Raw genomic sequence first — 25,519 nt, 5'->3', positions numbered from 1 at the left:
GATCATTCTTTAGAGTCATTGCGTGCCTATTGATTGGAACACGATCCGTGTATCCATCATTTCCTGGTCTTCTCTAAAGAAGAGGGACCAATGGAAACGTTGTCATGCTGCCGTTGTTCAGCATGGAAACATTCATTAGCTAACAATGACATTATTGTTCTATTAATATAAAGGGAGGTCAGGTACTCTTTAAAACAGCTGCTAGCTATGGGTACTTTTTACTGAAGTACATTTAGAAGCCCTCTTTACTTTGACTTGAGTAAAGAAGTTTAGTCAGTACTTCTACTTTTACCAGAGTATCTTTAAACACGAGGATGTGTGTACTTTTGCCATCTCTGTTTATAACTTCAGTAGTACGCCTCTTTATAAAATCACTGCTGTATCTAATCTAACTCAGTGGTCCTGAAGACTCCCACCCTACCTTGGCCTCAGCGTCCTGGTGCTCCTCCCCCTGTGCGGGCTCCTCTTTGTGGGGCTGCTGCAGCACCGAGTCCTGCTGGGCTGCATGAATGAGGGGTTCAGGGGCCACGGTGGCTGCTTGAGGCTGCTGGGGGGCGGGGTTTACCTCAGGCTGTCTCACACTTGCCGCTTTGTTCAGGGTCTCCCTCATCTGATGATATTCATTCACCTGCAACTGAAGAGAAGAAAACACACAGGTGGGCAGAAAGGGGAAACGCTGTTATGCTGTGGGATCTTTCTATATTAAGAACAAGAACTTGTGAACTTGGGACCCTTTAAAAGAGAAAAGACACTCATCCAAAAGAGAAGTGTTGTACATTAAATCCAAGCCCTAAAGGCACATACACATAGTATCCTATAACTGTCACAATGTTTTGATTTTAATACCTTTTATGATAAGTATAGACAACTGTCACACAAGTACAGACATTACATTTCAAATTGAGTGCCCAGTGCAAACCATTGAAGGACATCATGCTGGACACACAGGCCTGAGGGTGAAATGATAAACAAAATCTTGCTAAATTCCCCCCTCCTCTCCTTATCTCGCTCCACTCCGCCCGATATACATTTCTGCCTGATTGGCTGATGTCTGACAGCCGGGAATAAACCAAACCCAGGAAAGAGAGAGTGTGCGTGCGCGTGTGTGTGTGTGTGTGCGTGTGTGTGTATGTACCGCATTTGACATTTGAAGCACTGATGGAAAGCAGGACAAGCTTCAACATAAATCAGCAGTCAGATCAATCAATAAAGCAGAGAGTGAGTATATTCAATAAACCATTCGGAGGTCAGTCTCAGGGAGAAACAGCAGACTTCTCATATAATAACCCAACAACATATATTTTATCATACACCTATCATACACTCTGCTGCAATGTACATTTGTTCTGTTTTATTGAGAAGGCAAGTTTATTTATATAGCACCTTTCAACACAAGGCAATTCAAAGTGCTTTACAAAAAACGAAAGACATTAAGAAAATGGCATTTAAAATCAGTCATTAAAAATAAAAGATAATAAAATAAACATAAAAAGAAAAAGTACATGGATAAAAGTTACAGTGCAGTCTAAGATATGAATAGTTCAATTAAACATTAAAAGATTACATGGATAAAAGTTACAGTGCAGTCTAAGATATGAATAGTTCAATTAAAAGCAGCGGCAAAAAGAAAAGTCGTCAGCCTGGATTTAAAAGTAGTCAGAGTTGCAGCGGACCTGCAGGTTTCTGGGAGTTTGTTCCAGATACTTGGAGCATAATAACTGAACGCTGCTTCTCCATGTTTAGTTCTGACTCTGGGGACAGAAAGCTGACCAGTCCCTGAAGATCTGAGAGATCTGGATGGTTCATAGTTTAGCAGGAGGTCAGAAATGTATTTTGGGCCTAAACCATTCAGTGCTTTATAAACCAGCAGCAGTATTTTGAAATCTATTCTTTGACAATTGAGAAGGTTAAAGCAAAGGGTGAGTTGATGCTGAGAGGAAGTTAATGAGGTTATTATTGACGAACTGTTCTGCAGTGACAGAGACTCGCCTGCTTTTGGACCAGAAGTGTGCATGCTGCCTGTTGCTCATTTTTCTACCAGATATTTTAGTATATTATACTTTACAGTGCATCCGGAAAGTATTCACACCCCTTTTTTTCAAACGTGTTAAAAATAATCAAATGAAATATCACATGTACATAAGTATTCACACCCTTTGCTTTGACACTGAACATGTAGCTCAAGTGCATCCCGTTTCCACTGATCATCCTTGAAATGTCTCTGTAACTTGATTGGAGTCCACCTGGGGTAAATTAAATAGATTGGACATGACTTGGAAAGGAACACGCCGGTCTATATGAGGTCCCACAGTTGACAGTGCACATCAAACCAAGCCATGAGGTCCAAGGAATTGACTGTAGACCTCAGAGACAGAGGCACAGATCTGGGGAAGGGTACAGAAAAATGTCTGCAGCATTGAAGGTCCCAACGAGCACAGTGGACTCCATCATTTGCAAATGGAAGATGTTTGAAACCACCAGGGCTCTTCCTAGAGCTTGCGATCCAAACCAAACTGAGCATCGGGGGAGAAGGACCTTAGTCAGAGAGGTGACAGAGCTCCAGTGTTCCTCTGTGGAGATGGGAGAACCTTCCAGAAGGACAACCATCTCTGCAGCACTCCACCAATCAGGCCTTTTTGGTAGAGTGGCCAGAAGGAAGCCACTCCTCAGTAAAAGGCACATGAAAGCCCCCGTGGAGCACCGAGAGGACTCTCAGACCATGAGAAACCAAATTGTCTGGTTTGATGAAACCAAAATGGATCTCTTTGGCCTGAATGCCAAGCATCATGTCTGGAGGAAACCAGACCTGGCCAATGCCATCCCAACAGTGAAGCATGGCGATGGCAGCATCCTGCTGTGGGGATGTTCTTCAGCAGCAGGAACTGGGAGACCAGTCAGGATCCAGGGAGAGATGAATGCAGCAATGTACAGAGAGATCCTTAATGAAAACCTGCTCCAGAGCGCTCTGGACCTCAGACTGGGATGAAGGTTTCAACAGGACAACGACCCTAAGCACACAGCCAAGATAACAAAGGAGTGGCTTCGGGACAAGTCTGAGTGTCCTTGAGTGGCCCAGCCAGAGCCCAGACTTGAGCCCGATTGAATATCTCTGGAGAGATCTGAAAATGGCTGTGCACCGACGCTCCCCATCCAAGCTGATGGAGCTTGAGACGATCTGCAAAGAAGAATGGGAGAAACTGCCCAAAGAAAGGTGTGCCAAGCGTGTAGCATCATCAAGAAGACTTGAGGCTGTAATTGCTGCCAAAGGTGCTTCAACAAAGTATTGAGGAAAGGGTGTGAATACTTATGCACACATGTGATATTTGAGTTTTGTTCTTTTTATTCATTTGCAAAAATTATTTTAACACTTTTTCCACTTTGTCATTATGGGGTATTGTGTCTCGAATGTTGAGAAAACAAATTAATTTAATGCATTTTGAAATATGGCTGAAACATAACAAAATGTGGAAAAAGTGAAAGGGTATGAATACTCTCCGGACGCACTGTATTTAACTTTTAGATTACTTGTTTTCAGATGGATAGTATTTTATCCTTTTTAAAAATTGTATTTGATCTTTTATTCAAGATTATTCTCTTATATTAATATATCCTATTTTATCATTGTTTGCACATTCTCACTTGTTATGTTTACATACGTATTTGATTTTATATTTTCCACATTTTATTTCTATTATATAAAAATAGAAATTATTATTATTTCTATATATTTTTTCTTTTTTATTCCCATTATCATTTCTTATGTTTTCTATAATTATTTTATATTTAATTGAAATGTTTTGCTTCAATAATAATTATATCTATATGGTATTCTTTTTTTATTGCAATTTTATTTTCTTATAACTATACAAATATTTTATTTTGTTCACATTTTATATAATTCAACTGTCACAGAATCAAAGTTTCCCCGGGATGAATAAAGTTTTCTAATTCTGATTAAGATCGCGCTTGTCTCTGTAGCTCTGGAAAATCACACAAACCTTTTCACATGTCGAGTTAAAATCCCCATCTTTCCAATACCTTTGATTTCACCAGCAAATACATTTGCATCAGTGCTGTGTAAGAACAGACTCGTTATGCATCAATCAGCTGTTGTTATTATTATTATTATTATTATTCAGTGAGAGGAGTAAACACAAGACTCGTCCTACCTGAGCTGCAGCCAGCGCACTCTTGTGGTCATCCAGTGTCAGTGCGAGCTGTGTGTGTGACGCCTTCAGGTTCTCATGCACAACCTGCACACACAAACAATGATCTTTAAAGGTCCCCTATTACACTGTTTTTCATCAATATATTACAGCTCTCAGTTATATACAAAACATGTCTCTGCAGTGTTTAACAGATCATTGCAGCATTACCCATAATCCCCTCTGTTTCAGCCCTGTTTCCAAAGTGCTGATTCTCTGTCTGTGACTTTAGATGGAAATAAGGAGCCCCTCCCCACGCCCCTCTGAGAGACATTTGGTTACAAAGAACTCAATGGTGCTCTAGGAGGAGATTCAGGTGATAAGGGGGGGGGGGGGGGGGGTTACCTTGGTTGCTGATTGGCTAATGGTTACACGAGACAACACATCGTTATGACATCATAAAGTGTCGAAAATCTGATCAGCTCATTTTCAGACAGGTTTTTATAGAAATGGATCAAAAAGAGAGAGAATCTTTTTTCCTGAAGCTTTCAGAGTCTCTTTCCACAGAGGGGACACATGCTGATGTAGAAGAGACATGAAGAAGAGGGGACACATGTTGATGTAGAAGAGACGTGAAGAAGAGGGGACACATGTTGATGTAGAAGAGACATGAAGAAGAGGGGACACATGTTGATGTAGAAGAGACATGAAGAAGAGGGGACACATCTTGATGTAGAAGAGACTTGGAGAAGAGGGGACACATGTTGATGTAGAAGAGACATGAAGAAGAGGGGACACATGTTGATGTGGAAGAGACATGAAGAAGAGGGGACACATGTTGATGTGGAAGAGACATGAAGAAGAGGGGACACATGTTGATGTAGAAGAGACATGAAGAAGAGGGGACACATCTTGATGTAGAAGAGACTTGGAGAAGAGGGGACACATGTTGATGTAGAAGAGACATGAAGAAGAGGGGACACATGTTGATGTGGAAGAGACATGAAGAAGAGGGGACACATGTTGATATAGAGGAGACATGAGGAAGAGGGGACACATGTTGATGTAGAAGAGACATGAAGAAGAGGGGACACATGTTGATGTAGAAGAGACGTGAAGAAGAGGGGACACATGTTGATGTAGAAGAGACATGAAGAAGAGGGGACACATGTTGATGGAGAGGAGACATGAAGAAGAGGGGACACATGTTGATGGAGAAGAGACATGAAGAAGAGGGGACACATGTTGATGTAGAAGAGACATGGAGAAGAGAGGACACATGTTGATGTAGAAGAGACATGAAGAAGAGGGCACACATGTTGATGGAGAAGAGACGTGAAGAAGAGGGGACACATGTTGATGTAGAAGAGACGTGAAGAAGAGGGGACACATGTTGATGTAGAAGAGACATGAAGAAGAGGGGACACATGTTGATGTAGAAGAGACATGAAGAAGAGGGGACACATGTTGATGTAGAAGAGACATGAAGAAGAGGGGACACATGTTGATGTAGAAGAGACATGAAGAAGAGGGGACACATGTTGATGTAGAAGAGACATGAAGAAGAGGGGACACATGTTGATGTAGAAGAGACATGAAGAAGAGGGGACACATGTTGATGTAGAAGAGACATGAAGAAGAGGGGACACATGTTGATGTAGAAGAGACATGAAGAAGAGGGGACACATGTTGATGTAGAAGAGACATGAAGAAGAGGGGACACAGGTTGATGTAGAAGAGACATGAAGAAGAGGGGACACGTGTTGATGTAGAAGAGACATGAAGAAGAGGGGACACATGTTGATGTAGAAGAGACATGAAGAAGAGGGGACACATGTTGATGTAGAAGAGACATGAAGAAGAGGGGACACATGTTGATGTAGAAGAGACATGAAGAAGAGGGGACACGTGTTGATGTAGAGGAGACATGAAGAAGAGGGGACACATGTTGATGTAGAAGAGACATGGAGAAGAGGGGACACATGTTGATGTAGAAGAGACATGAAGAAGAGGGGACACATGTTGATGTAGAAGAGACATGAAGAAGAGGGGACACAGGTTGATGTCGAAGAGACATGAAGAAGAGGGGACACGTGTTGATGTAGAAGAGACATGAAGAAGAGGGGACACAGGTTGATGTAGAAGAGACATGGAGAAGAGGGGACACATGTTGATGTAGAAGAGACATGAAGAAGAGGGGACACATGTTGATGTCGAAGAGACATGAAGAAGAGGGGACACAGGTTGATGTCGAAGAGACATGAAGAAGAGGGGACACGTGTTGATGTAGAAGAGACATGAAGAAGAGGGGACACAGGTTGATGTAGAAGAGACATGGAGAAGAGGGGACACATGTTGATGTAGAAGAGACATGAAGAAGAGGGGGACACATGTTGATGTAGAAGAGACATGAAGAAGAGGGGACACGTGTTGATGTAGAGGAGACATGAAGAAGAGGGGACACATGTTGATGTAGAAGAGACATGGAGAAGAGGGGACACATGTTGATGTAGAAGAGACATGAAGAAGAGGGGACACATGTTGATGTAGAAGAGACATGAAGAAGAGGGGACACATGTTGATGGAGAAGAGACATGAAGAAGAGGGGACACGTGTTGATGTAGAAGAGACATGAAGAAGAGGGGACACGTGTTGATGTAGAAGAGACGTGGAGAAGAGGGGGACACGTGTTGATGTAGAAGAGACATGGAGAAGAGGGGACACGTGTTGATGTAGAAGAGACGTGAAGAAGAGGGGACACATGTTGATGTAGAAGAGACATGAAGAAGAGGGGACACGTGTTGATTTAGAAGAGACATGAAGAAGAGGGGACACGTGTTGATGTAGAAGAGACATGAAGAAGAGGGGACACATGTTGATGTAGAAGAGACATGGAGAAGAGGGGACACATGTTGATGTAGAAGAGACATGAAGAAGAGGGGACACGTGTTGATGTAGAAGAGACATGAAGAAGAGGGGACACATGTTGATGTAGAAGAGACATGAAGAAGAGGGGACACGTGTTGATGTAGAAGAGACATGAAGAAGAGGGGACACGTGTTGATGTAGAAGAGACATGAAGAAGAGGGGACACGTGTTGATGTAGAAGAGACATGAAGAAGAGGGGACACGTGTTGATGTAGAAGAGACATGAAGAAGAGGGGACACAGGTTGATGTAGAAGAGACATGAAGAAGAGGGGACACATGTTGATGTAGAAGAGACATGAAGAAGAGGGGACACATGTTGATGTAGAAGAGACATGGAGAAGAGGGGACACATGTTGATGTAGAAGAGACATGAAGAAGAGGGGACACATGTTGATGTAGAAGAGACATGAAGAAGAGGGGACACGTGTTGATGTAGAGGAGACATGAAGAAGAGGGGACACATGTTGATGTAGAAGAGACATGGAGAAGAGGGGACACATGTTGATATAGAAGAGACATGAAGAAGAGGGGACACATGTTGATGTAGAAGAGACATGGAGAAGAGGGGACACATGTTGATGTAGAAGAGACATGAAGAAGAGGGGACACATGTTGATGTAGAAGAGACATGAAGAAGAGGGGACACGTGTTGATGTAGAGGAGACATGAAGAAGAGGGGACACATGTTGATGTAGAAGAGACATGAAGAGGGGACACATGTTGATGTAGAAGAGACATGAAGAAGAGGGGACACATGTTGATGTAGAGGAGACATGGAGAAGAGGGGACACATGTTGATGGAGAAGAGACATGAAGAAGTGGATTTTGACCTTTTAAGGAAGACTGAAATGTCCCAGCCAATCAGGATGAGTCTCACCTGAGCATCCTGCAGCTGTGTGTGAATGTCGTGGTGTGCTTTCCTCAGGTGTTTGTTTTCTTCTCGCAGGTTATAAACGTTATCTGAAACAGGAAACGTGAAGGAAAACTATATTCTGAAGCATTTTGGGATATGCAACCTAATTATAACGCTGTATAATCTGCTTATCCTCAATGCTTTAAAACACTATCTATACACGTTATAAAGCATTTTATAACAAAATAACAAGCATAGTAAGTATATTTATACTAAAAGATTACTCACTGACACATTATAGATCCCACACGTGTGAACCGTTATAATGCTTAAAGGTCCCATGTCATGCTTTTCCGGTTATCCCCCGTCCCCTTGTGCTATGAAGGTTTGTCTGCATGTAAACGGTCTGCAGAGTCACAACCCTCAAAGTGCGCCCTGTAGCGAGTACAGCTCTGACACAGAGAAGACCTCTCTGCTGCCCCAGAACGCCTCGTTGGGGATTTCTCTTTTCCCATTGTTTACTTCTTGGGTATAGTGGCGTAACGTAACGGCTCCGCAGATTGGTCGAAATGTACCAATCCGCGGAGCCGTTGCGTTTGGACCAATCCGCAGACTTCCTCACTCACTCACTCACACACACACACACACTCGGCGGGACGTTGCGAGGCTCGCTGCTGCTAGGAGCGGACACTGTGAGCTGTCTCACTGGTGTGGGGTCGGCGAGCCAGCGAGACACCGCGGAACTCAGCCTGAGCACACACACAAACTCCCAGCCAGGCTGCGGGTGTGTGTGTGTGTGTGTGTGTGTGTGTGTGTGTGTGTGTGTGTGTGTGTGTGTGTGTGTGTGTGTGTGTGTGTGTGTGTGTGTGTGTGTGTGTGTGTGTGTGTGTGTGTGTGTGTGTGTGTGTGTGTGTGTGTGTGTGTGTGTGTGTGTGTGTGTGTGTGTGTGTGTGTGTGTGTGTGTGTGTGTTTCGGGCTGGGTTTCGCTGTCTCGCAGACGGCCACTGGGCTCACAGGGAGGGGGGGGGGGGGGGGCAGGAGCTCCAACAAGCCGTTTAGGACAGAGAGTGAATACACATACTGTACAGAGATGCTGTGAGAAACCAATGTGAGTTTGGAAAATTGCACAATACAAATGTATTCTAGTAGACCTCAACAATGGAATTATGATCAGTATTTCTACTACGCCATGACATGGGACCTTTAATAATAACTAATAATATTTTTTATTATGCACATTTAAATAGCTCTTAGTGGTCATTGGCTACTTCAAGGGAAGTAATACAATTCCCAAGGTAAAGGCAGACATAATACATTATAAACTACAATGTAATGTAATATAAATGGCCATTGTTAGTTAAGAGAATTATTTTAAATTGTCTAAAATGTCAGTATTTCTAAATGAACAACATTCTGAACCCTACGAGTCACACAACGTTTAAAGTGCTTATATCTTTCATTATATCGCTTCATAAACAGGATCATTATTTAAAACGTTTCCCAATATTCATCAAAACATTTACAAAAATAATGCAAATCCCTGGAGATTTCTTTCTCTATTTAGTCACTTGTCAGTTCATATTCCTGCTCAGAGAAAACATCTTATATCAATTAGGACTTTTTAAATGTCCAACTATAAGGCTCAAATCAGAGGACGGTGTGAACTGCATAGTGTGAAGACCAAATGTACGTGTGTTCATCTGAAAGTCTGCACAGAAAGCACTACTGCAGTGTTGTATTAGGTCACAAGATGGAGACAAAGAGTGTTACATGAGGTCAACACTACACAACACTACACAACATTTCATTTAGCTGAAGCTTTTATCCAAAGCGACTTACAATGACCAATTACAGGGACATTCTCCCTGGAGTAACTAAGGACGAAGTGCCTTACTCAAGGGCACACTAGTGGTGGTGTTCCTGGCGGGATTTGAACTCACAACCTTCAGCTACAGAAAGTTACACTCCATTTCATTTCAGTAGAAGTGTTTAATACATGGCGTAGATGAATACTCGATTCTGATTGGTCAATCTGGACATTACAGAGGACAGGACCACAGTATGGGCTCTTGCAGTGTTTAAAGACTGGCTTCTACCATCTCAAAAACATTGCCACACTCCGGCCTTCACTCTCTGACTCTGTGGCAGAAACCCTTGTACACGCCTTCATCACATCCCGTCTGCACTACAGCGATGGAGTCCTGTGCGGGGTTCCCAGCAAAACCCAGGACAGGCTCCAATACGTCCAGAACTCTGACGCCAGGCTTCTCACCCGCACCAAGCCATGGCAACACATCACCCCCACCCTCACCCTCATCCACTGGCTGCCGGTCGAGTCCCGGATTCAGTACAAAACACTCCTCCTCACGTACAAGTCCCTCCATGCTCTCGCCCCCCGGTACTCATCGGACCTCCTCCATCCCTACACCCCTTCTCGGAGTCTGCGGTCCTCAGACACGGGTCTGCTCTCCATCCCCCGCTCTCGCCTCCGAACTGTTGGTGACAGGGCGTTCAGTGTTGCGGCCCCCACCCTCTGGAATGCACTTCCTGCCGAGATCCGTGATGGTGCCTCCCTGGACGTCTTCAAATCATCATTAAAAACACACCTGTTCACCCCGGCCTGCTTCGGGCCCTCGCCCTTTCTTGGTCCCCCGGCTTCCTTTATTTTTTGTTTGCCCTTTGATTGTCTGTTTGTTTTGTTTGTCCACCACGTACAGCGACCGTGGGTCCCTTGAAAGGCGTTATTAATGGAAAAGAAAATGTGAACAGACTTGGACAGTTACAGAAAACCTCCATCAGTGCTGCCGTCACTTTAAGTAATGTCGGTATTATTTTTTCATTATAGACCGCCTCTCTGCACATTATCTCTAACGCAGCGTCTCTGAGTGACCGTCCGTCCGTACCTTTGAGGTGGGTGATCTCTCCTTCTTTAGCCTGGTTCAGTTTCTCGTAGTGCTCTTTGTGTTCATCCAGCAGCCGGTTGTGGTCGTCGCCCTCATCCTGGTGCTGCTGCTGGAGACCGTAATACTGCTTCTTCAGGTCGTCGTGCTGGTTCTGACAGAGAGGGAATGAGCTATATGTTTTGTGTATCCATATTTTCAGTGATTTTCATCATGAAATGCTTGTTTTGCACATGCTAGAAACTACTTAAGATAACAGAAATAAATTATATGCATTGTTTCAATTCAGTAAAGTAAGCCATATATTAAGCAAGTCATTTAATTTACTCTATAAGGGAAGTTACGACGACCAACCAGCAGCTTGTTAGCTTAGCTTATGACACAGATAAGAAGCTTTAAAACTCTGTCCTAATGAAATAGATATTGAGAGGAAGGATGTGGTTTGAGAAGGTCAGACATGGTGTTCATACTAAGGGTGACAGGAAGAAAGAAAAACGAGTACATGAAAGTGTTATAATATGTTTGTGTATGAAGGGTAATAATAATGTATACCTTTAGCATCTGATGTTGGACGTGTAGAGAATTGAATCTCCCGTTGAATTCTTGCTGTAAGAGCAACAAGAAAAGTTATGAAAAATAATGACCACTTCTGCAGTTATTGAAGAAACCTACCAAACTATTTGTTTTCTCACAAAATATTATGGTGAAGAGATGAAGTATAGCCAGAAGTAGCATCAGTATTCAACAACACAAAGCAATGTGAGTAGACAGGTGATAAGAGACGGATACATTTCTATAAAGTTATTAATGATTATATACATTTATACTCATAGTACAGGAGGTCATTATGTGTACAAAATACCTTCTCCTTGTTCAGTGACTGTTGTGTGTCCAGTTTATAACCCAGATAATCTAAAAAGACAAAAAACAGCCATTTTTAGTACATTTTCATCAATGTTATGGAAGATAATGCTTAAGAAATAACTTGTTTTAAATTAAAACCATGATGCAGACTCAAATACAAATCATTATGATGTCCTGTAGTCTCCATAAAACCAAAACCCTTATTTTCATTTATACTTAAAGGGGCTCGCTCTATTATTCAAATGTTCAGGTTCATATTTGTATTTTGTACCTTTGTGTTTCACTTCCTGTCTCTGTGTATTCATGCCTGTTTCACTTGTATGATTGTGTTCACCTGCTGCCTTTATGTTTTGCCGGCCCTCTCCAGCTGTGTCTCGTCAGTGTGATTGCGATAGGCTTAGACTGTCGGGGGACACCTTACTTCTTCCTTCTGTCTGTCTGTACCTGTGAACTCTCATGTTCCGAATAACCCAGCTTCCCCCACATTTATTTTTTGTGTCCATATCTACGCCGGGATCCTGAGTCGAGGCTGATCCTGTTGCTGCGGGCCTGAGTCCTGGGTCCTCTATCCTGAGTCCTGGCTTTGAGTCCTGGACTTCGAGTCGTGGCTGAACCTGTCTCTGCGGTCCTGCCTGACTCATCATACTACTTCCCTGACGGCCCCCACAGGATTGTTGACATCCTCGTGGATTCATCTTCTTATTACAGACGCATGCATTTCCAAACATCTGGACTACCTATGTTGTAAATGTATAATCTCTTCGATTTACACACGGCATCTATTGCACGTCTGTCCGTCCTGGGAGAGGGATCCCTCCTCTGCTGCTCTCCCTGAGGTTTCTCCCATGTTCCCTTTAAACTGTGGGTTTTCTCTGGAAGTGTTTCCTTGTACGATGTGAGGGTCTAAGGACAGAGGGTGTCGTATTGTCATACTGATATTCTGTACACACTGTGAAGTCCACTGAGACAAATGTAACATTTGATTGATTGATTAGAGTGTATGCCTCTCTCCCCTGTGTCCTCTGTCAGTGTGTTGTCAATGTTTCCCCGTGCGGTTCTTGTTTCCCGTCTCTGTCTAATTCCTGGTTCTCCTGTGTGCCCTCCTGGTTTTGCTACCCTTGTTGCTCAATTCTTCCCGTATTGTTTTTCATTTTGTTTTTGCCGTTTTATTTTATTTTATTTTTTTGTACCAGCTTGATTTTAAATAAGCTCGCTTTCTTTTACCGGTTTACAAATCCTTGTAATGGTCTGGACCGTTATTCAGTAGGTGAATCTATGGGTGTTTCTCAATGTCGAGGAGGCTTGCTTGGTAGCACATGTACCTCCGAGTGAGTTCCTTCAGAAGCGAGGCAAGAATACCTCCTAGCCTCGGAAAACGAAGAATGGAACAGGCTAGCAAGTGTGCATATGAGAGGCCCCGCCTTACATTTTCCGCCAAAGATTTGGGAAATTGGTCCGTGTGCAAAGCATTGTGGGGAATTTAAGACCACGGAGTCTACACATGAGCAGCCTCTAAATTTCCCGCAACAAAGTACGCCGGGCTCAGAAGAATTCCAAGTATCCTGGACATTGGAACAGTCATTCGGCGGCACTCGATGACGTAGCATCCTTGAAATAGTGGCTCTGGAGCAGCTTTTCTCGACATTGAGAAACATCACATGTTCTTAAAATAGTGTGTGAGCTTAACTGTGTGTATTAAACTAAAACGGAGCATTTTCTGTCAGCTCAGATTTAATTTCTGCTTTTTTAAATTGTAGTATGTGCTCATGTGTTTCAGTGTATATGCTACTGCCTGAATACGTTTAATGAAAGGCAGGTTTTCCTTTAAAATAAATCTCTTAATATTTAGGTACTTTGTAATGTGACCTTAATCGAGATGTGAGCCAAGTCAGAATTGAGATGTGATTTTTCTCACCTTCTTTGGCCTTCTTGTGGTCCAACCTCTCCTTCTGAAGAGACTTCTCCAACCTGGAGCGATGCTCGTACACCACTGCACATAAAGAGAAAACAGAGATAGCGGGGGGAGAGATGAAGGGGGGAAATGGAGAGAGAAGGTTTAATGAGCAGTTTGAACTCTGCAGGAAGGTACATAACCAAAACAAATATGTACGCAGCACAAACACTCTACTCCTAAACAACAGTTTCAGGGAGGTGGACATAAAAGAGGATGAGGTATATATAAGAGCCAGGTGTGATATGTATTCAACCAGACTGTGATAACAGGACATTACATCTGCAAGAAGCTGCGGTATTCCTCACAAGGCTGGTGGTGGAAAACATATTTACAGATGAAACTAGTTTGGTTTAGGCTGCTTCTGTGCCTGGTGGATTTCGTCAGCCACAAACACGATGGTACAATCATGAGAACGGATCATTATAGTCGGGCTGCCGGATTAAAGAGGACATGTTATGCTCTTCTAAGGGTTCATATTAGTTTTTAGTGTCTCTACTGGGACATGTCTCCATGCTTTAATGTTCAAAAAGCGCTTTATTTTTCTCATACTGCCTGTGCTGCAGCACCTCTTTTCACCCTCTGTCTAACACCAGAGCCCAGTCTGCTCTGATTGGTTAGCTGGCCGGAGCTTTTTGATCTTTAAAGCATGTAAACCTGACACAGTAGAGGCACAATATACAAATATGAACCTGGAAATTAGCATAATATGTCCTCTTTAAAGGGTCCCATGTCATGCTTTTCCGGTTATCACCCGTCCCCTTGTGTGTTATGAAGGTTTTTCTGCATGTAAACGGTCTGCAGAGTCAAAAACCCTCAAAGTACACCCTGTAGCGAGTAAAACTCAGAAAATACGTGTCTATGCTGCCCCAGAACGCCTCGTTGGAGATTTCTCTTTTTCAAAAAATGTCTTCCGGGAACAAAGTGACGTAACGACGACCCCTCCGTGGATTGGTCAAAATGGACCAATCCGCGGAGCCGTTAGGTTAAGTCCGTGGATTGGTCAAAATGGACCAATCCGCGGAGCCGTTAGGTTAAGTCCGTGGATTGGTCTAAATCAGGGGTAGCCAACACGGTGCCCGCGGGCACTTAGTCGCCTGCAGGGGCAACGTGAGTCGCCCGCCGGGCATGTTCTAAAAATAGCTCGCCAAGCAAATCCAAAATGTATAAAATACACAAAACAAAAAAGGAAATGTAATTAAAAGAATCTACCCTATGCATAAACGAAACCTAAATCATAGCGAACTCTATCTACTTACTACAACTCTATAACACCCCTCCCCCACCCCCACAATGAATATCGACCAATCACGTTCTTGCTTGATTTGCCGGACCAGCGTTGCAGTCGGGAAGAAAACCAATTTGTCACCTCCCCGCTGATTTTCCTTCTGGCAGAATCTACACTACACATCAGCCCCATTGAACACAGCCTATCATGCGAGCCTATACAACACATGAGGGGCAGAGTTTTACTCTGTGTGTTGTAACTTATATATTTATTGCACTTGACGCACACACACGCATGGCGTAATTTCCACTGGGGACATGTCCCCCGCACTTTTCGAAATCACCTTTGTGTCCCCACTTTACAAATATGTTTATTATTATTTTTTAACGCAATCCGTCATCGCCACGGAGGAGCACACAGCCTTTGTGAGCGAGCGAGACAGAGAGAGAGAGAGAGTGAGCGAGCTAGGGAGGGAGGGAGAGAGAGAGACAGAGAGACGGAGAGAAAGAGAGCTAGGGAGAACACACCTTTATCTATTTAATATAGATAAAGTAAGAAATAATTCCAATGTGTACTATAGGACAGTAAAAAAAACTGTTTAAAAGGAGAGTGGTTCGTAAAATATGCATAAAGAAAAAGAAAGAATACTAATAGGTAACATAAGATAAGAATAAACAAGTTTAAATGATTTGTTATTGGTTGTGATCATATTCTAAAGATGTTTGGATTATTGAAAATACAGCTCCCTTTCATAGAGTGTTGAGAGCTGTATCCATCAATTCATGTTGTGCTCAAAGTGCACCAGATTGATGCATTTCACTTCAACATTTAAAAAAAAAATCTTCCATGCATGCTCATGAGGCGGTGAGGACCCCCCTAGAGGAGGTGAGATCCACCCCCAAATAAAGCAGGTTAAATTAATTAAATTGCAAACATTTTCTTTTAGTAAACACTGCAAACGGGTCCCACAGACCCAAACAGCACACAAAGGTTAAAGGTCAGCATATAATAATGTTAAAATGTGCTAAATATATACACTGCAAAAAACAAAAAAAAGAGGAGTAAAAGTAGCCCTCGACTTCTTTTATTTTTTGAAAGTAGTCCTCACCCTAAAAAAGGTTGGTGACCCCTGGTCTAAATTGACCAATCCGCAGACTTCCTCACACACACTTAATCTTTTCGCAGCTGCAGCTCTGCCGATTTCTCCTCCCTGAGACGGCGGGACGCGGCGAGGCTGTGAGTCTGTTTGTGAGCACACACACAAACTCCCAGCCAGGCTGCAGGTGTGTGTGTTCGGGCTGTGTCTCGCTGTCTCGCAGACGGCCACTGGGCTCACAGGGAGGGGGGGGGCAGGAGCTCCAACAAGCCGTTTAGGACAGAGAGTGAATACACATACTGTACAGAGATGCTGTTTGAGAAACAAATGTGAGTTTGGAAAATTGCACAATACAAATGTATTCTAGTAGACCTCAACAATGGAATTATGATCAGTAGAAATGGCCATGACATGGGACCTTTAAGAAAGGTACACAATAGTTGGACCAACTTAAATTTACAATTAAAAAACAATCCATTCTGGGAGTAATCCTTTGTCGTGGCCAGTCATCTGACTCAAGCAGCTTAAAAAATATATCTTCCAGTTTCTGACATGTTCTCTTAGACCCCCCTCCCTCAGGGTGGGAGGTCTAACTGATGATGTGGCAACTCAACAGATTCATCGTCACATACACTTTGTCCTCTTTATCATTTCATCAGGATTTCAAAACTGAGAAGAAATAGCAAAATACAAGAACTGCAGAGTGAAACAGAGGAAGGCTCACACAGACAGAGTGTGAATACACACATGAGGAGAAACTGAAGGGAAAGAAACAGTCAGGGAAACACACACACACACACACACACACACACACACACACACACACACACACACACTGAGACACAGACTCGGTAATAAGGTGGTGACTAATGGTGACATAAACCAGTGGTGGAAAGCAACAAAGTGCATTTACTCAAGGCTCGGGCAGTAATGAATTACAGGATTACAAAATCAGGATACAAAAAAATACGTTACCTGATTACTTCGGCAGTAATGGGGATTGCTAGCAGGATTACAAAATGAATTTCTTATAGGTAGACTTACTGCCCACATTTCTTTCGTTTTTACGCAGGCTACTTTCATGTAATCCAAAAATATACTAAGTGAAGCATTTATACAACAGAGTGTGCCTTATTGAAACAACAACTAATCGTGTCTTCTTCATAAACTGGGCTCCTTTGTTTGTGTACACATGGGAGGGAGTGTGCACACACACACACAAAGACTCCTCAAACAAAGTCTAATTCGCCTGTGTTCATAGAATTCACAGTGCACACTAACTCAGACAGATCTAACCCATTCAGTCTCCAGCAGGCCAGTAAAGGTCAGCGCCATAGAGAGCGGCCTTGTTCTCGCTCTGTTGATTCACGTTAACCACACTTTAGGGTAAAGGCTGCGTCGTCTGAGGGGGAAACCCTCTGACAAGAAGTGCTCATTCACATGCTCCTTGAGCTTTGAACGAGATAAGGAAAGTGGGTAAAGAAGCTCCAGAATGTTGAGGTATACTGGTCTATTCATTAAAGGGGCCATGTCATGCTTTTGGAGATTTGATGCATGTAAATGGTCAGCAAAGGCTAAAATCGCCTCCATTGGACTCCTTTGTTTACTTCCGGAAAAAAGTGACATCACTCTGTAACACTTGTGCTTCTTTTAGCTAGCGCCCCAACACATTGTATGTGATGGGCAAGGGGGCGGGACATCTCCAACTGGTTGACCAATCACAACAGAGCCGGCCAGCTAACCAATCAGAGCAGATTGGGCTCTGGTTTCAGACAGAGGGTGAAAAGAGGTGCTGCAGCACAGGCAGTATGAGAGTATTAAGGCATGGAGACATGTCCCAGTAGAGACACAGAATACTACTAATAACCTTAAAGTTAGCATGATGTGTCATTTACTGAACGTCTAATTCAACTCGTTTTTAGAGGGTGTAGTTTCTGATGTCATGTTGCACGAGAAGTTTTTTCATAACTTAAAAAAAAAAAGTTCCCTCTCTTGACCGTGTCCTGTTTTGTCTGTATAAAGTTTTTTATTTGATGCACATTGAGTCGCTGGATGAAATGGGATTCATGACTACACCTCGTGGCACTATCAGTGGGTTTTAATAATTCAAAAGAACATTCAATTTAAAAAAATATTTTTAGATGCAGCCTCTTTGTAGATGTTTGCCCCGCTTGCCTACATTATGTCGTCCCCTTGAGAGAGGGTGTGTGTGCGTGTGCGTGTGCGTGTGCGTGTGTGTGTGTGTGTGTGTGTGTGTGTGTGTGTGTGTGTTTTGAGTGGCCTCAGCGCTTCTCACTGCTAGGAGGGTACAGAGCCTCCAACAAGCAGAACAAAACCTCCCTGACCTCCTGTGTCTGGACGTCCTTCTGATTACGCTCAGAGAGGTTCATGCAGTCAGTCCACATCTTAAGATAAATGCCTTGGTCTGTTTGAAGTTGTTTGGATTACATTTCTACAGTTATTTAACCTGAAAAACAACATGATGTGACGTTATGGTATGGCAAACGCCTAGTCTTGTAAAACTCTGTATTGTCAACACTGGAAACTGGTACGGGCAGCAGCAGGTCGATCAGCTGATTTTAGTGTCTGATAATCATTTCAAGTTTAACATATTGTTTTCCAAACTTCACAATGATAATATGAACCTGTATTCAGGTCTGCAGGTTTTCTTAGTCAATGACAAGGATTCGGGTTTATTTAGGATGTAATGCTAAGGTACGTGTATGTATGTGCATGTGTACATGTGGGTATACATACGAGTATATGGGTACAAGTATTACTATTCTTTATTCCCTTATCTATACATTTTCTTTTAATATTATCTTCTACATTACTTTTACCTATACAGGTATCCATCTTATTTATTTAGTTAGTTATTTATTTTACTAGCTAGGACCGGGAGGGAGGGAAAGGGGAAAAATAAATAAAAATATTGACTGTATAAATGTAAACTCATTGTGCCTGACTCAATAAAAAAAAAGTTTAAAAAAAAGGATTTAATGCTAAATTATTTGTGGACACTGTCGGTTTTAGACATTTAACAAAACAGGATTGTGCTGCGTGTGTAGATACTGTATATCTTGCCTTGGTGTCATTTGAATAACAATTTAGCGTTGACAGCATGAACCTGATTTCATCAGTCGGCTCCACTTCGGTCTGCCAAAAGAAGAATTGAGCAATCTCTGACATCTGCATTCATTAAAAAGCTCATTCGTGACAAAAACAAGGCGGTGTCTCAAACCGTAAGCTTTGTGGAAGTGAAGACACCGCCTTGTTTCTGTCACAAATGACCTTTTTAATGAATGCAGATGTCAGGGATTGCTAAATTCTTCTTTTGGCAGACTGAAGTGGAGCCGACTGATGTGATACAGTGGATTGTGACATCTTGATAAACAGATTTCCGCAGTAGGACGGTATATCTAATCAAATGCAGCCTCGCAGTGGTTTTATGCATATCTGTCTGATCATAAGATTTTTTTTGAAAGGGGACAGTGTCTGTTCCTTAACCCCGACAACATGTGGAGTGCCCGAGGGTAGAACATGTAGGACTAGTGCTGTCAACGCTAAATTGTTATTCTAATGACACCAAGATATACAGTATCTACACATGAAGCACAATCCTGTTCATGAAATCATATGAAACTGATTTTGTGCAAACGGATTGTTAGGAAACCACTTTTTTAGATGTTGTACATGGAGGGATCCAGGCTAGTATTGAGAAAAGCTGCACCACTCTATTGGGACAGGAAGGGGAACACATTGTGTGGCTTCCTCGCCTCCCGGTTATTCCTGCGGCTTTCTTACTAGCTCATACTTCTTTCTACCTTCACCACACAGGTAACTGTAATGTAAAGTCATACGTGTGCATAACACGACACGGACATTAGGGGTTTCCTCTTTTTTTGTACACACAAAAGGTTACTCAGAAAACAAAGACTTTGTGGTGTGAGTTTCCACGGCTCAGTCAGGTGGGAACATGGCAAGAAACCCACTTCCTTTTCAACCAACTAATGGAGGAGAGTGAGAGTGGCAGGGCAGAGAGATTTAGACATTCGATACCCCAAACTCAAAGAAAGCCTTCATCACAGACATTCAAATCAAAAGGAGGGATTTAGTGTTAATCTTTATATGAAAAAAAAAACACGAAACAAACACAGAAAGTACAAGGGATAATAGTATTTGCTGTATCTTACATGTAAAACTAAACAATTCCATCTGCTAAGACTACTGCATAATTCATGGGAATGTTATCGTAATATGGTAAGTGCAATTGTTAAAGTGAAGGAAGCATAATATTTGTTAAATGCTAAATATGTGACAAAATACCATAACCCCATGATAAAAAGATTTTCCAACAGACTTAACAAATGTGTTTATTATAAAATCACACTTTAATATAGTTTTCCATGATAATGAGAATAAGTATGCAAAAATGATCAACCCTCCAATTATTATCAAATAATGGCAATAGGTTATTACCCTGCAAACCGTGCAGACTGAGAGCACTCATGATAAACAGCAGGCGACAGCAGTGCTGGAGAAAAACTATTACACCACTCATGTAGAGCAGGCTGCAATTATTGCATTTGACTAATGTGTTGCGCGTGTGTGTGTGTGTGTGTGTGTGTGTGTGTGTGTGTGTGTGTGTGTGTGTGTGTGTGTGTGTGTGTGTGTGTGTGTGTGTGTGTGTGTGTGTTAGTAAAGGGGGAGTGAAGGGGTATTAAATCACAAGGGACACACATTTGTTTGAGTGCAAGTATAACCACAAAGTGTCAGTTGATCTTTTGAAATGGCTGACAACTGGCAGCCTGAGGTTGTCGTGGGCTACAGTGAATCAATGCGTCTGACTCACAGCCCCCCAGCTATGGCCCACCTCTAAATATAGGACACAAAACACACACAAAACAGCAGTGGATGTCAAGTGGCTTGTGCTTTGTGATTGACCCAATAATCCATCAATCATTTCACATTGAAAGTAATGTTGTGGTGACCAAAGTCTACAAATGATAAAGCCATAGCAACGTCATCACAAGTTTTTGAATGGATAAGCTTTTTCTGAAGCTTTTAAAAAAAATGCAATAAGAGCCATTTGTGTAAACGGTAGACTTGCTGTTAGCTCGGGAAATATTCAATTGAGGTGGGCTTTCAATAATGCATTTTTCCCATTGGATTTCGGTATATTGCAGAACCTTTATGACACATACAGTAGAAGCTTCGCCAGTCACCGGTGGGGTATTTACTGACGTATTTTATGTTGAAGGACAAAGTGTGAACATCTCTTCAGCTGGTGTTAACCACAGACCTTACTTCAGGCATCTGACCACAAACATGTGAAAACAATGCGGAGGTTCTAAAATGCCTAAAGTCTAACGGCCCGTCACACACAGGCATGAAAAAAATCTTTCAAAGCTTCACCCATTCACTTGAATGGGGTGACGTAGAAGATTTTGAATCGTCGCCGAACTGCATTGTGGGGAGCATGGCATGGCTTTGCAAACATCGTGAGCATCACAAGTTGAGCAATGTTCAACTTTTGATGCTCCCGATGCTTTCGAAGCTGGCATCAGCCAATCAAATCCTGTTTATGCAAATCCCGCCAGTACAAGCGCTAGCCAATCAAACCGCGTGCAAGCTGGGAGAGCCAGATTCATTTCCTCATATTCCAAACGAGAAATTACGGTAGCAAATCACCTGGTTCTTTACGACCAGACTATTTACCGGGATACAAACCGGAGGAGCCAGGCATGGAGGGAGGTGGCAGAGACAGTGGGTGAAACTGGTAGGTTTTCGCCGGTTTGGGGAGTTTATATCCAGTTTACTTCGTTTTAACATTGCTATTGCTTTGTATGCCGGGGGCGGGAGATTCATGTGATTGGTTGTTGGTCGCATTGCTCGCAAAAAATCGCCAAGCTTCAGACACGCCCAGCAGCAAGATTTTTAAAGATTTATTTCATGCCTGTGTGTGGACGGGCCGTAAAAGTCATCACATCTCACTACCACTAAAGCTATCAGTAAAAAGTAAGGGTTGTACTTGGTCACAGAGTGCTTCACATGACAACAAAGGCTCTTGTGGACGTGTATGTATGCTATTACTTTTACAAATATGATAAGTAGAAGCCTAAATGCAACTGCATGGTATGAAGAGACGACTGCTGTGTCGGTGGATCAAAGGTCGCATGAAATGAACAGTCTGACCAAAACCCTGACGCACTATTTGCCTCCCAGATGTGGTCACAACCCTTCCCCTGGAAAGATGGAGCTCTCCACCCACAGTCCATTTTAACCTCATGGCATAATGGCATGACACAAGCCTCACATCCTGTCGGCACAGAGGAGTGTGTTTATATGGAGGGAGTTAATGTGTGAGGTTACTGCAGGACAAGACCTATGTAGAGTAGAGTTTTTATTATGGTCCTTGGTCTGGAATGACCTTCAATCACGCCTCAAACTGATGGCACTTGTCTCAATGGCATGTTTTAAATTGAAGTTGTCTGAAGTCCTAACCACCAGCTGCTCTTGCAGTAATAAGTAGTGTACCTTTCTTACTGTCCTAATGTGCACAATGTACAGTAGTGACTGCTCTATTCGTTATGTTCTCTGTATTTTATATGTTTGTGTTATGTGTTATGTAACGTTGCTGCCTTCTTGGCCAGGTCAGCCATGTTTGAGGACATTTTGTGCAAATGTTCAGGTTCATATTAGTATGTAGTGTCTCCACTGTGACATGTCTCCATGCTTTAATGTTCAAAAAGCTCTTTTTTTTTCTCATACTGCCTGTGCTGCAGCACCTCTTTTCACCCTCTGTCTGAAACCAGAGCCCAGTCTGCTCTGATTGGTTAGCTGGCCGGCTCTGTTGTGATTGTTCAACCGTCAAGAGATGTCCCACCCCTTAGCCTATCACGTACAATGTGTTGGAGCTCTAGCCAATAGAAGCGTGAGTGTTCCATAGTGATGTCATTATGTTCCAGAAGAAAACAGAGTCCAATGGAGGTGTTTCAGGCAGGGTGGGGGGGGAATATTTGCCTTTTGCAGACCACATGCGCTACAACTTATATAACACTACAGGAAAGGTAAAATCCTAAAAAGCATAATAAGGCCGGTTTAACTATGTTTAGGATCAGTTAGCAAAGCTGCAACATCTGGTTTGTTGACATCATAAATGTATGTCAACATGAGACTGAAGTACTGTATTTGCAAAGCACCACAAAAGGAGAATATGGCTACAACAAGTGTATGTATTGCTAACAATACTGTCTTCAATATGCGGACAATAATAATACTCCTTTAAATAGTTTCATAAAGACACTACTGTACCAGACATGGTCACGCCTTTGTATTAAATCTCAGTTCTGCCCTCTTTTCCTCCAGCTGTGGCTGACACAAGCAGATGTGTGGGTTGACCTAGTGCCTTTAAATTACACTCATTTGAATACTGGTGAGGTGAGCCTGGGGACACAGGCACTTCAACCAGGTGTGAGTGCGTGTGCGTGTGCGTGTGCGTGTGCGTGCGTGTGCGTGTGTGTGTGTGCGTGTGTGTGTGTGTGTGTCATAGCCTCCAGTCAGCAGTAAAACACTCCTGGGTAGAGTTTTACTGTACGACTACAGCTTTAAAAAATAACCTGCCTGTCTCTGGGTTACAATCTACTCAGAATGTAACCTGCTTTATCACGGGATTAGGCCACCTAAGGTCAGGTTAAGGACACATCTCTGCCTGGCTTTACGGTGTAGTTACAGCGTAGCAGATCAGATGGCAGACAGACTGTGTCATTTGTGCATTTGATTTGACATTTAACAAGTAGACCTGGCATTGCATGTGCATTGTGGGTAATATGCAGTGGTGTAAACCAGGTACTCAAGTACTGTACTTATGTTCAAAAAAAGGACTTCTACTTTACTTGAGTATTTCCTTTTTCTGTTACTTTGTGTTTCTACTTCACTACAATTCAAAGGTAAATTGAGTACTTTTACTCGACTACATTTAATTAATACCTTTAGTTACTTTGCAGATTTGGATTAATGATAAACAATATAAATCAACACTTAAGCTACACCTGGATTTAATGCTTCCCAGCAGTACATAAAGTAATTAAAACTAGCTGCGCCTTTACCAATTTTGATGAACAGATTAATGCATCAATAATTATAATCAAAACATATCATATTATTATGAAATGGTCCAATCTGCATAATGAGTACTTTTACTTTTGGTGCTTAATTATATTGAGATACCAATACTTTTTTACTTTTACTTGAGTAATATTATGAATGCAGGACTTTTACTCATAACAGAGTATTACTACAATCTGGTCCTTCTACTTTTACTTAAGTACAAGATCTATGTACTTAAGATGAGATCAACTTTATTGATCCCAATTTGAGAATTGTTTTCGTCACCACAGCATGTTAAAACAAGGCAATGCACATAATGTGAATGAAAAAAAGTAGAACAAAATGACATTTTACTAAAAGTAAAATATATACATACTGACAGTGAAAGATAACAATAAGTACAAAGTCAAATAACGTTATGAATGGCCAAATTACAGCTAACAAAATTATTATTATTTAAATTAAGTGTACAAGCAATAGCATACTAAACTAATATGAATACTTCTTGCACCTCTGTGGTAATATGACTTTGATTTGATACACTTGTGTTTGCATGAAGCCGAAATGAACTACAGCTCCTACTGAATACATCATAACATTTGTTTTAAGATGTGTAATGAACTCACAACCGCCACTACAACCTTAAAATCACAGTTTTCTTAAGGGAGTCTGGCGTGTCACTTCTCATGCAAAATCACCGTCTCTGTTTACCTTGGAGCTGCGCCGACAGGGACTCCTGGTGCTGCTGGTACTTCAGCGCCGTGGCTTCGGTCCTCTTGAGCTGCCTGTGCATCTCGTAGGACATCATGCCCCCGTACATCATCCCGCAGACCACGGTGAGCAGCAGGAGACACTGGAAGATCCTCCGCTGCCTCCGGGAGCAAACCCCGCTACCCATGTTGGACCCCTCCCCGCTGTCCGAGCGAGAAAACCCCGTCTCTGCTGCTGGAAAAACTTCCCTTACTCAACTTGTAAAGTGACGACTGCAACAACAACAACAACAACAACAGCTCTCACTCCTATACCATTTCCAGTCACTAAAAAAAAGTGCTTAAATCCACCGACATATGCATTATTGTAGCAATGCAAAAGCCATTAGCGACTTCAAAGTAACCACTCCAGATTTGCTTCACTTCACTCCTGCAAAGGCGTGTGTGTGTGTGTGTAGTTTCCTCCCCTCTCTTGGTTGTTGTTTTCCCCGATGCAATTCAAAGCAGCTTGTGGGAAAAAAGTATAAAAGCTCAAGTCCCCGACGAGGCCTCCATAGCACCTTTAACTTTAGTTACGTGTCAGCCGAGCAGCTGCCTGCCATCCTGGTACAACTCTGAAGGAAGTCCCTCCTCCTCCCCCTAAAAAAAAAAGAAGAAATACCACATTTCCCTATCCCCGCCCCCAGGGGGGGGCAGGTTTTATCAATTGGTCGCCGGAGACCTCGATCAAAAAA

At 42.5% G+C, this 25,519-nt stretch overlaps 1 protein-coding gene across 2 annotated transcripts in view; it reads right to left on the bottom strand.

Moving 5' to 3' along the window:
* The window catches only part of golim4a (golgi integral membrane protein 4a), a 35,511-nt gene extending 10,119 nt beyond the window's left edge, over positions 1-25,392 (bottom strand). For both annotated transcript variants that reach the window (XM_034097275.2, XM_034097276.2), the window contains exons 1-8: positions 24,787-25,392; positions 13,607-13,681; positions 11,690-11,739; positions 11,380-11,433; positions 10,831-10,981; positions 7,952-8,034; positions 4,170-4,253; positions 422-634 (exon numbers count right to left, since the gene is read on the bottom strand). In XM_034097275.2, the coding sequence (XP_033953166.1) occupies positions 422-634; positions 4,170-4,253; positions 7,952-8,034; positions 10,831-10,981; positions 11,380-11,433; positions 11,690-11,739; positions 13,607-13,681; positions 24,787-24,973 (897 nt within the window). In that variant the 5' untranslated portion in view covers positions 24,974-25,392. The remainder of the gene's footprint in view (positions 1-421; positions 635-4,169; positions 4,254-7,951; positions 8,035-10,830; positions 10,982-11,379; positions 11,434-11,689; positions 11,740-13,606; positions 13,682-24,786) is intronic.
* Between the last annotated feature and the right edge of the window lie 127 nt (positions 25,393-25,519).

The sequence above is a fragment of the Pseudochaenichthys georgianus genome, chromosome 13 (genome assembly GCF_902827115.2).
Source record: "Pseudochaenichthys georgianus chromosome 13, fPseGeo1.2, whole genome shotgun sequence".
Lineage (NCBI taxonomy): Eukaryota > Metazoa > Chordata > Actinopteri > Perciformes > Channichthyidae > Pseudochaenichthys > Pseudochaenichthys georgianus.
Note: the sequence above shows the minus strand (reverse complement) of the source record. Positions and strands in the feature narration are given on the sequence as shown.